The following is a 12637-nucleotide window of genomic DNA, read 5'->3' on the forward strand; positions in this document are numbered from 1 at the left end:
CAGGATCCAACTCAGGGCCAGGATCACCTCCCAGCTAGAAGCCAACCCAGATAGGGCAGACCCAATGGGGGGGGTCCCAACAAGCACATGCAAACCCCACCACCCGCCAAGGAGGGGCACGTGGGCACGTGACGGCGATAACTATCAACAATTAACATCTCAGACAAGCATGGTGCGTGTCAGCGTACCGTTGGGGCATCCTAGAGGTGGTCCTTTCCTAGACACGTGTACGCAATCTACCCAAGCCAGGCGTCCTCCGCCTCCAACAAAGAACGGCCCTGATCTAGAGGTACCAACCCCTAAACCCTACCTCTGGGCTATAAATACCCCAAAGGGAGAGGGTTTAGGGGTTAGACACATTTTTACACACACACAAGCATATACACACACAGCCACCCCTTGTCCTATCTATCTTCATCTTCCCCAAACAAGCTCTTACTCTCACACTAGAGGCGTCGCGAGCTCAAATCCCCCTCCGGTTTTGTTTTGCAGATACCCCACAGCAGCTACACCTCATCCCTCGCAAGAAGGTCCAGGCACGGCGTCGGAAGGAGCCGCCCCGCTCACCGGAGTTATCAAGTACAGTTATATAATATAATTAACAAGAAAATGCAATAAATCAAGTAACGAAATAAAACACCAAGGCAAAATAACAAGACATAATCAGGTACTGAATGACAAAGAGAAGATGGAATCACTTAGCTCTAACAAAAGTTTCAAAAATTTTTGAAAGAACCAATAACAGTCGAGTCGTCTAACCTTCGAGAAGTATAGACTGTTCCTGAAGAGATTATTATCCCATTTATACTGTGTTGGGTTGCAGCAATATCACTTTTAGGATAAAATAGCACAGAGTACTTCGTCCACATATACGTAGCACTCAATAACAACCTGTACCTCAGATCGCCCAGAAAACCTATGCACAAATACTGTATGTATGTAGGAGAGATAACAGAGAGAGAAGTAGCAGTTAGGGGTTTCACAAATCTGTGAGATATTTGTGTATTTTCCAAATGTAATATTCTGTATATAAACAAAACTAAAACGCAACTGAAAATATTACATTAATTAAAATAAATATTTTGACTTAAATTGTATTTAATAGAATATATCAGAATCGTAATAGTAAGAATCGGAAGCTTCAGGTATATCAGCATTTAATCAGGTCATACTGCAAATGTTGATATCCATATCAGTATTTATTCAGAATATCAGAGTTTGTTAAACTCTGATTCAACAAATACTGATATCAGTAATTATTTAACCATATCAGAGTTTGTTAAACCCTGATAAGCAAATACTGATATCATATTCATATTAAAATAATATAACTAATCTGAAAATAGTTTAATTAAACTATCAGTAAAATTTCTCGCTCAGGTTGACTCGTGTACGCCGTGACATTGGTCCAAATCGCCCTTCGACCTGACCTGACCCGACCCCAACGCTGGACGATGAACGCAAGCTTCGATCATGTTTATATCAGCCAAATAACGCCGATGAAGGATGCGTTTAAATCCAAATGTTGATATAAGATGCGTTTTCATATTTGAGTTTTTTAGAAGAAAGTCGCAAAACTGAGGCAAAGCAATATATTCTTGCGTTTTGGTTTTAACGCAAATTTGGATGCGTTAACTGTGTGTCAATGGAGGGTCGGGACACACTGACCTAAATTTGTGTTAATTTGGCCCAAAACCCTTAGGCTCTATTTGGATTTGGGGTTGGGGAGGGATGGGCTGGGTTGGGAAGAGTTCAAATTTAACAACCCTTGTTTGGGAAAAAAATTAAAATAATATGATTGGATTTGGGGTGTTGTGGAAAGAAAGTTTAGGCGCCTGAAGCTGCCATCTTTCCATTGTCGGCTATTTCTCTTTTTTTTGCTAGGATTTTATTACTCTCTTTTCAAATATACTCATATTTACAAATTGATAAGGACCTTTTGTTCATTTTAAATTACTTTGGTACATAGAAATAACACTTGAATCCAACCCGACCTAACCCCACCTGACCTAACCAAGCCCAACCCAACCCAACCCAACCCTTACCTCCCCAACCCCAATCCAAATAGAGCCTTATAATCGACGGTGCTCTTGAACAGAATAATAAAATGGAGAGTAATAAGAGTAGCGAACAAGGAGAGATTTTTAGTCATATTTAATGATTGAACGTTATTAAATTAAAATTTTAAAAATTCAATATTTTAAAAAGAGGACATCAACCTGCATTTTAAAATCAGTGTAATTTTTCCTTCAAAGCTAATTTATATTTTTTTATTAATAAGCGAAACAATGTATAATTTGGTACTAAAATTTTCAAAATATCAAAGTACCAAATTCCGGTTCTTACCTAACGTAAGTTGATTTATATTCACTATAAACTTTGTTTGGAACAAAAATCGACTTCTATTTTATATAAAACTTATTTCATATTATTTAGTGTTCACATAGTCATCTATTTACTTTTATAAATAAAAAAAATTTAAGTGAATTTATATATTTTATTAAAATTTTATTAAGTTACGTTAAATTAAGTAAAATAACATATATTTACTTTTAATTTGAAAAACTACAAAGTACTAAATAAACTACTTGCACGAGTTGACTTCTATTATTTGTAAACTTTATTTTTTATTAGTTGGTGTCCATGATAGCGTCAATTTACTTTTAAATTGGATAATATTATTTTAAAAATAACTAAGTAATATTAAATGACTTCAGTGACATTTATTAACTTTTAAACTGAAAATTATTGATTTAACAATTGTATTTGTTACTCTCCTTCACGGCGTTATTTACTTAATTACTTTTAAGTTAAAAAATATGTTTTGACAATATTCAATTTATGGATTGTATTTATATTATATTAAGTAATATTAAATTAAGTAAAATAACATTTATTTATTTATAATTTAGAAAATAATTTTTATCAATAATTAAGTTATATTAAATAAATTATATTTAAAGCTATTTATAAATTAATTATCAAATAAATTAATATTAAATTATCTAAAATAAGAAATATTTGGTTTATAAGATAAATATAAAATTCGTTTCAAAAAAATAAAATTAGTATGTTAGATTTCTATATCAAGTAAAACAATGCCGAATTAGAATTATACTAGGAAATTTTATAATTGATTCGATTTTTTTTAATTACATAATTATTCTTTGCTAGTACAAATTCAATATTTGATATTAATATATTAATTTTGATCCATGTTTCGCATGGATTATCAATTCTCAATAAATACTAATTCGATATTTTTAATCTTTGGCCTCTGATTCGCACTGATTATTAACTATTTCTAATAATAAGCGAAACAATATTTTTTTAAAATACATAATTATGAAATCTTGGTACTTATTAGAAAAATAATACTAATTCTATTTAAAATTTTATGTAAGTGTATTTAAAATTTTATGTAATTAAATCATAACTAACACAAATTAATTTTAATTTCTTTTACACTTTATTTTCACTTTAATTTTTATTTATTAGTGTATATTCAAACGTCAGTTTACTTTTAACTAATTGATATGTATTTTGCACGAATTGTCACGGGTTTACCGACTAGTACCTCTGTTATAGAAATCGGTCGATTTTTCAAAAATCGCCGATAAATCGCTCAAAAATCGGTCAAAAATATTGATCCGATTTGACCGATTTCCGATAAATCGCCGATAAATCAACCGATTTTTTAAAAATCGTCCGATAAATCGTAAATCGGTACCTCAACCGAATAGTTCCGATTTCCGAAATCTGTAACACTGACTAGTACAAATTGTTTTAAGAAAATTTTAAAAAAAAAATTAAAAAGATGTCGCGGGCCTCGGCCTCATCTTCATGACCTCAATTCCTCAAAGCCTGTTGTTGAATTAGCCACATCTTTCTTAACATTCACATTCAATCAGTATAGCCCAAGAAACAAAATGATCCATTAGAAAAACTACATTCCATATCCAAACATTGAACCTGTAATATATATTCCGGCCCATCATTGCACTCTCTACAGTCTCGACTTTTAACCATTTTTCAAAATTCTATACAAAAAAAAATAAGTTTATATATTTTTACTTTCTGTTCAAAAATATTTACTATCTTGTAAAATTACTAGGGATCCTTGTGACGGGAAATTGGTGTAAATAAGGGGTTGGTCGGATTACTTTGTCACTCTATCCGCGTAATTTGTAAGTTTTAGACTTCTTTATATCCGGAGACAAATGATTTGGCAACCAACACTCTATGTGACGAGTGTCGAAATTACTACACTGATACATATCTGTCTTGTTATCGTTTCTGAGAGAGTGTCCAGCATGCACTTTAAGATAAATAAAAATAATAGTTCAATAACCTTTTTCAGAAAAATTATTTTTCTGAATAAAAGTTTAAACATTTTATTTTTATTCAGAATTTTTTTTTTAAAAAAGTGATAAAGTTATACTTTTTATTCACCTTAACATGTGTGCCGCACACTTATTTAGAAACGATAACAATTGGAGTGTCTGAGGGAGTACATTCTTGCGATTAACAACCTTGGATATCAAAATTAGGGCTGTCAAAAAAATTGGAAAAATCCGATATTCGTCCGAAAAATCCGCATTCGTATCCGAAATAAAGCGGATATTATCCGTATCCGAAATAAAATGGATATTATCCGTATTCGAATCCGACGATTGCGGATACAGATACGGATATAGGCATATTCGTATCCGATAATATCCGTATCCGAATAAATATATTTTATATATAAATATTTAAATAATTTAAAAATATATTTTATTAAATTTATAGTATATTTATGTGTATATATATATACATATATATATATATACGGATATATTATGTTTATAAAATTTTATAGACATGGAGAAAAAAAATAATTTGAGTTCAACAATTTAAAGATAACGATTATATTGAAAAGATAAATAAAAAATTAATTTTTTAAAAAATTAAAATATGATAAAATCACTTTATCTCTTATTTTAACTTTTAAAAATGAATTTTTAATTTTTACTATATTTTTTCTAATTTTTTTTCATTTTTAATAAAAAATAAAAAATCTGATTAAAAATCGGATTCGGATCCGGATATTATCCGTATCCGGATAGTATCCGTCGGATCCGGATTCGGATATAATTCATTAAATATTTTCAGATTCAGATACGAATACGGATATAGATTTTCGGATTCGGATCCGGATACGTCCGAATTATCAGTTTGACAGCCCTAATCAAAATTAGCTAAAGAACAACCTTAGCTGGCTTATGACAAAAAATCAAATGCCCCCAAAGTGGCAAAGTCTCCTATAAGCTGTAATGTAGGGTTATAAAACTTTAGAGCTGTGGGGAAGTTGAGTTATGAGGACCACATTGACGTGAATTCATAATAATTAAAATAAGGTATACACAGCTATAAGTTTAAGATATCATTCCAATATTCTGTGCTTGTTGTATAGTCATGGCGGTGTGTGTAGAAAATCGTGTAGAAGACAATAAATATGCATGGACATGCTAATCATGCTTTCTTATTGGAGTCAAGCCTGTAACTTAACATAGTCTTCAGTACACCAAGCAAGAAGCAAAGTTAAAAGTCACCATTCTTTTACTTTTCTGGGCTTTTGTGTGGACTGGCCACACATGTATACATAGCCAAGTTAGTATTTTTAATTATAAAAATAAATATCTTATATATATATTCCTTTTTGTTGACAAATTAACATGGTGTAAGTATTATTTTTTACGGATTACTTACGTCCACCTCGACTAATCTTCGTATGCTATCGTTACTTTCTTGGATAAGTACTATTCTATAAAGGGCTAGCACAGCATCTGACGCTTATGTATCTTAATTTGGTGAGAATTGAAACCAAGATCTGGGAAATAAGATAAGGTAAGGCTACTCTCATGGTGAAATTTGAAAAAATAAAGTCTTGGAGCCTGACACAAAAGTCAGGGTGCAAAGGTGGGGAATCCAGCCTATCTGTAAACAACGAGTTGATCTTTGATTGAATTGAGCTGTAAAACTGCATTCGGAAAACTAGCTTGTCCAGCAGCCGAGCATAGTTTGTGCATGGTGGTGGTTTTTTTTCAAAGTTATTCCCAATATTTGTTGGAAAATTAAATAAATGGGTTTTTTTTTAAATATCAAAATTGTGGAAAATATTTTTAAAAATACTTTGCAATTCTATAAACAACATGAAATGAAATGCAAGTTATTTACAATTTTTACAGTATTTTTGAAAAAAAAAATAAAAGACAGGTATTTTTGATAAGTTTTCTTAAATAAATTGTACTTGTTATAAACAGAATCTATCATTAGTTTCTAATATGTACTGTCTCCGTCCGTTTCAATTCTTTACATGTGAGAGATATGGTTTGACACGTATTTTAAAATTCCTATATAATATAGTTCCATTATTGTTTTTAAATTGTTCTAAATAAAAATTTAATATTTAAATTTTTATTGAGAAAAAAGAAAATTTAAAATATAAATTATGAAACTATATTTTATATACGAAGATATATGCCGAACAGTGAAAAGAAATGTTAAAAAATATGTGGGACCGAGGCAGAAGCGAATAGAAATAGAAGAGGTCGCCGACGGTGAAAAAGGTCACGAGTACGCCGCACACAATAACCGCGTTTCCAGTTCACGTCCCCTCTTATTCATGACTATAAAATATTGTTGTCTTTTTCTTTTTCTTTTTTTATTTCCCTTTTTCATGCCTAGTTCTCAGTGTTAGCTTAGCTACCGGTTAAATGGCTTCGATGAGCGATAGTTCAGGGCTGATTACTTAACAAATACAAACACTGTGACAGAATGCGATTTTATACCCTGAGACCTGTTTTTTAAGATTCAACCTCAAAAATGTAAAGCTAATTGATCTTTTCAACTCATAGCGGGGGTTTGGTTCAACAAATCTGGTATAAGATCTGGGATTGGAATGGATAAAACCCCATATTATGTGTTTAGTTAAAAAAATTTGTTTTAAAACTCCTGAACCCATGAGGTACCGGGTTTAGAAATCCATATGAAGATATGGGTATGAACTAAATCAAACTCTTGGGTATTATTTTCATTATTTTCTCTGGTCTTTCTTTTTAACTAAAGTATAATTCTTTTTTTAGCTCTAGTTTTAATATTGATAGATAAAAAATGTGCATGTATATTTTATTTTCTTAAATACTACGTAAAAATATTTATAAACTCATATTTTAATAAGAAAAATTATCAAAAATTCTAGCTTTTTTTATTTATTTCTTTTTGTGATTTAACTATCTTCTAATTTTTTTTGCAAAAATATATAATCAACCAAAATCAAGCATACATCCAATTAGTTGAATCAAGTTTTTTTGCTGCATTTGAGGTTATATGGAGTGGCATAAATTCGTCAAAAGTTGCATCTAATTGAATCAAGTTGCATTAAACAGTATTTTCGTAAAAAAAATTGGAAAATAACATTTTTTTTAAAAAATAAAAAAGTATTTTTGCAATTTTTTTTAAAAAATTATAGTATATTTGTAAAAATATCTTTAGCCTTAGATATTTTTCAAAAAAAATATATTATTAGCCTTACTAATTATGATTAAGTCAAGTGATCGTGTATAATTTTAGATTTTAATATTAAAATAATGAATTAACAAAAAATAATAATTAAATGTCTTTTGATTCTTGATTCCAATTAGTTTATCAACGAGATATATTCTCATCCTATTTTGAACCAAACAGGTAATATCAAGTATCAAGTTCTAAACCCATACCAGCTTAACCTGATTCCTGATTCCTGATTCTAACCCGATACCACCAAACGACCCCTAGAATATGTAGGTGCGAGCCTGCAACGTATATCATGCAATACAATATAGTTCTCCTTCGGTCCCAAAAAACATCTCATGTTTTGATTTTTTATATTATTTATGATAAGCGATTAATTATTAATTTACGTATAATTTATAAGATTAAATATAATCATGAGTGATTTTGTTAGATTCGTATTTTCGAGTACTTTAATATAATGAAATTTTTACACTTAATACTAATACGAAATTAAATATATATGAAAAGTGTACATTCTTGGAAACGGTTTTAGACACAGACGAAATTGTTTGTTTAAGTGGGACCCATTCGCTCTGACAGTGCAGCAAAACAACAAAAACATCTCCCCCACCCCCCAGAAACTTAAATTTAGCTTCAATTTTTGACTTGGAAGTTGCAAGTACCATTTCTTAGATCTACTCTTTTCTTACTCCTCTACACTTGTGTTTGCGATTTGTGACCTTAAAAACTGGTTTTATAGGCCCTCTTATCCTAAAATAGATGTCCAGTCAATTGTTGCGCTTCATGGAAAACTGTAATATAATAATTCATTCTTATTAGTAACAGAGAGTGTTAGAATACAGTGTAAGATCCAGGCTATTCTATGTTTCAAAGTAATAAAACTTGGAAATTGATTAAACTCGGTTGCATCTCCAAAACCAGCAATCTGCCGAGTACACATTTTCAGCATGTACTCGCTTATATTTGAATCGAATCGCTTCCTATTTTTGAGTGCTTGATTCACCCGTCTGACTCGACCGATTTTTAGAATACACTGGAAACACATTAGAAATTATCTCACCAATCTAACCTGCTGCTGTCCCTTCTTTAATTTGGGCTTGCTAATTTATGAATGTTGTCTGGCCTGATCCAAGCCTATGTTAATCTTTCAAATTTCCATAATATTTCGACTTCAAACCAAAAAAGGGTGGCACGAATAAGGAAAATAGAGACCTTAAATACTTGATGTCACGTCTCTCCTACCTAAAGTTGACAAGTTCAATACAGTTGGGCTTCAATAATATCACTAAACACCCCCTAAATCAGCTCACCAAATTTCAATCTTGTCTTCTCTCTCTCTCTCTCTCTCTCTCTCTCTCTCCCTCCCTCCCTCCCTCTCATATCTCTCTCATCTCTCTCTCTCTCTCATATCTCTCTCATCTCTCTCTCTAATCTCTCTCTCTCCCAAACTGCAACGTGCTTGGTTGTTAAACATGTACTTATATGCTCATGTAACTGATATTAAACATTGAAACACAAGCAAATTTTAGTATTTTTCTAACTCCACTAGCATATATTATATTACAAACCCTTGCATATTTATACAAAACACATCTTAGTACAAGTATCTCATGTTCAAATTGCAGTGACGGTGCCTCACCCTTTAGTCTAAACTAATCAACTAATGTGACAGAGTCATTTGTCCCAACATATTCAATGTAGGATCATATAATAATACTAATAATAATAATAATAATACAGCGCTCCGCACGTATACGCGCACATATATAGAGCCCTAAATGAATCCTCCATAATCTAATTCAAGTTCCAATTCGGCTCGATTTTATTTGATAGAATGACGAGTTCAGGTTTGATTCAAAATAAAGAACCAAACTCTGACTCGATTATTATTTTAAGGTGTCAAATATCGAGTTGATTGATAATAATTTAAGTTCAAATTTTGCGTCAATTTAATGAAAAAGAATTAATTAAACAAAATAACGAGTTGAGTTTCGCAATCGGCTTAATTGGTTAAAATTAAAAAAAAAAATAGTACAAAACTCGACTTGACGCGTTTCGTTGACCGCCCTATGCGGACACATATGACATATACGCTGCATGCATTACATATGAAACATCGAAGTAAAGAGAGACAAGGGTGTGTGGCCAGTTGTGTAGATTACCCATTCTTCATTGATTCAAAAGCCAGCAGTACAAAGCAAAGCTGAGACACTGTAGTCACCCACCCACATTATTATTAGTGCAGCTCCTCCTGTCCCTGCTGCTATATACTATACTTTACTCCTGCCAAAAACCAAATATTTCAATTATTTACTACTAAGATAAACACTGCTCACATTTTGAATGCTGTGATCTTTTTTCTTCTTCCCTAGAAATGCATTCACCTCCTTGGCTCAGATCTTTGTTTTTTGCCCTCATTGTCCTTTCTTTAGTCCTTCAGATCTGCTATGTAAAGGCTCAAGATAATGATGATTATGATGATGATGATTCTGGTGATGAGAATCTTGTAAGTAAGCTGCAGTTTGAAAATCCAAGAATCAGGCAAGCCTACATTGCTCTGCAAGCATGGAAAAAGTCTATTTTTTCTGACCCTTTTAACTTCACAGCCAACTGGAATGGTCCCAATGTTTGTTCTTACAGCGGTGTGTTTTGCACCGCTTCCTTATCAGATCCTTCTGTTAGGGTGGTAGCCGGCATTGATCTGAATCACGCAGATATTGCCGGCTACTTGCCTACTGAGCTCGGTCTTCTGACCGAGCTCGCGGTTTTCCACATTAACTCTAACCGTTTTTGTGGTATTGTTCCAAAGTCTTTCAAGAAGTTGAAGCTTCTGTTTGAGCTTGATATCAGTAACAATCGTTTCGTTGGGGGATTTCCTAAGGTCGTGTTGTCTTTGCCTTCGCTCAAGTTTTTGGACATTCGGTTTAATGAATTCGAGGGGTCAGTCCCCTCGAAGCTTTTTGATAAGCCCCTAGATGCCATTTTCTTGAATGACAACAGATTCCAGTTTGGAATACCTGAAAATCTTGGTAATTCTCCGGTCTCTGTGCTGGTTTTTGCTAATAATAACTTGGGAGGTTGTATTCCAGGCAGCATTGGCAAGATGGGGAAAACTCTGAATGAGATTATTTTGTTGAATGACAATCTGACTGGTTGTTTGCCTAATGAGATTGGAATGTTGAAGAAGTTGACAGTGTTTGATGTTAGCTTTAACCATCTTCAAGGCTCACTGCCATCAACAATCGGAAACATGAAGAGCGTCGAGCAATTAGACGTGGCGCATAATAGTTTCACTGGAGTGATTCCGGCAGCTATATGTCAGCTACCTAACCTTCAAAATTTCACTTATTCTTACAATTATTTCACTGGAGAAGCACCTGTTTGTGCTGCACCAGGAGCAAATGAGGTGGTTGATGGGAGCCAAAATTGCATTTCTGGAAAGACGAATCAACGCTCTTCTATGGAATGCTCTTCGGATGCAGCACAGCCAATTGATTGTAGCAAATCAAAATGTAGCAACAGAGGCAGCAGCGGTGGAGGAGGTGGAGGTGGTGGAACTAGTCCAGGAAGTGGTGGATCACCACCAGCTACATCTCCATCTTCACCTCCAAGTGGTGGAACTAGTCCCGGATCAAGAAAGCCCGGAAAAAAATCTCCGCCTCCACCTAAATCAAGCAAACCGCCACAACAAAGAAAGCCCGGGGGAAGTCCTCCACCTTCACCTACTACAAACCAACCACCAAAGCCATTCAACCCTACACCCCCACCACCTCCTTCATCAAAGTCTTCGGGTTCTAGCAGATCGCATCCACCGCCGCCCTCTCCGATGTCTCCACCTCTTCCTTCTCCCTCAGGCAAGCCTTATCATACACCACCGCCTCCAGAAGTAACCACTCCTGGTCCTCTTCCACCACCAACTCACCACACACCCTCTCCAAGCCATCACTCCACACCACCACCGCCTTCTCATAAAGAGTCACCTGGATCAACTTACGCACCCCCACCACCACAAACACCTACTTATTACTACCAATCACCCCCTCCTCCACCACCAACACCACCTACGTACAATTACCAATCACCACCTCCACCACCACCATCACCGCATACTTATCATTACCACTCACCCCCACCGCCCCCGTCTCATAGCGTCTCACCAGGAACCAATCACGCACCACCCCCAGCGCCTACTCACCATCATCAATCATCCCCGCCACCACCGCCTACTCATCATCATCAATCACCACCACCACCAGTAGAAACCACACCGCCTCCTTACCACTACACATCACCGCCACCCCCTCCACCTCATAAGCATTCTCCATCCCCTCCGCCACACACACCTCATCACTCAACCCCTCCTCCCCCACCATCAGCTGGCTGTAACGATTCCCCGCCTCCACCACCACCTACTCACCATCCAAAATCATCCTCACCACCACCACCACCTTCAAGTAGCCATCACAATTCACCATCACCGTCACCACCACAATCATCACCCCCTCACCATTCAAATTCACCTCCACCACCAAAGTTCGGAAACACACCACTACCACCAATAACAGGAGTCTCCTACGCATCTCCACCTCCTCCAGTAATTCCTTACTACTAATCTAAAGTTTGCGTTTTTACAACATATCTTCTTGAATATGCAAAGGGATGATGCAAAAACAGCATTAGTCCACAATTCTTTTGCTTCTATCTCTACAATCAATCAAAATCCAAGCACAAGAACCACAGGGTTGCAGTTGCTTCCCCTAAGTAGTAAGATGGATCACATTTTGTATTAATTTTTATTTATTTTTCTAGTGCTCTAGCTTGTCAAGCAATAATAGTATACTACTTCACTTAACATTGTAATTTTCCCTCCTCCATGAGTACATTTTTATTCTGTATTCTTGTATCTTTATATTAAATCTTGATATGTAATACCAAGTGTTTCTGTGGAAGTACATAAGCAGAACATTCTAATCTTCAGTTTATATTATCGTGATATTCAGCGTAGGATTAATGATTGTTTCATATTTCGGGATTTTGATGTCAGAATCACAAAGCGTAAAAGGATCATAATATTTGCACA

General features: G+C 34.4%; 1 protein-coding gene across 1 annotated transcript; it reads left to right on the forward strand.

Moving 5' to 3' along the window:
* Nucleotides 1–9635: 9635 nt before the first annotated feature.
* Nucleotides 9636–12484, forward strand: LOC141721452 (leucine-rich repeat extensin-like protein 1). The gene has a single exon (XM_074524382.1). The coding sequence runs from the start codon at nucleotides 9932–9934 to the stop codon at nucleotides 12167–12169; it is 2238 nt and encodes a 745-aa protein (XP_074380483.1). The 5' UTR covers nucleotides 9636–9931; the 3' UTR covers nucleotides 12170–12484.
* Nucleotides 12485–12637: the final 153 nt, after the last annotated feature.

This window comes from Apium graveolens, chromosome 4 (assembly GCF_009905375.1).
Source record: "Apium graveolens cultivar Ventura chromosome 4, ASM990537v1, whole genome shotgun sequence".
NCBI lineage: Eukaryota > Viridiplantae > Streptophyta > Magnoliopsida > Apiales > Apiaceae > Apium > Apium graveolens.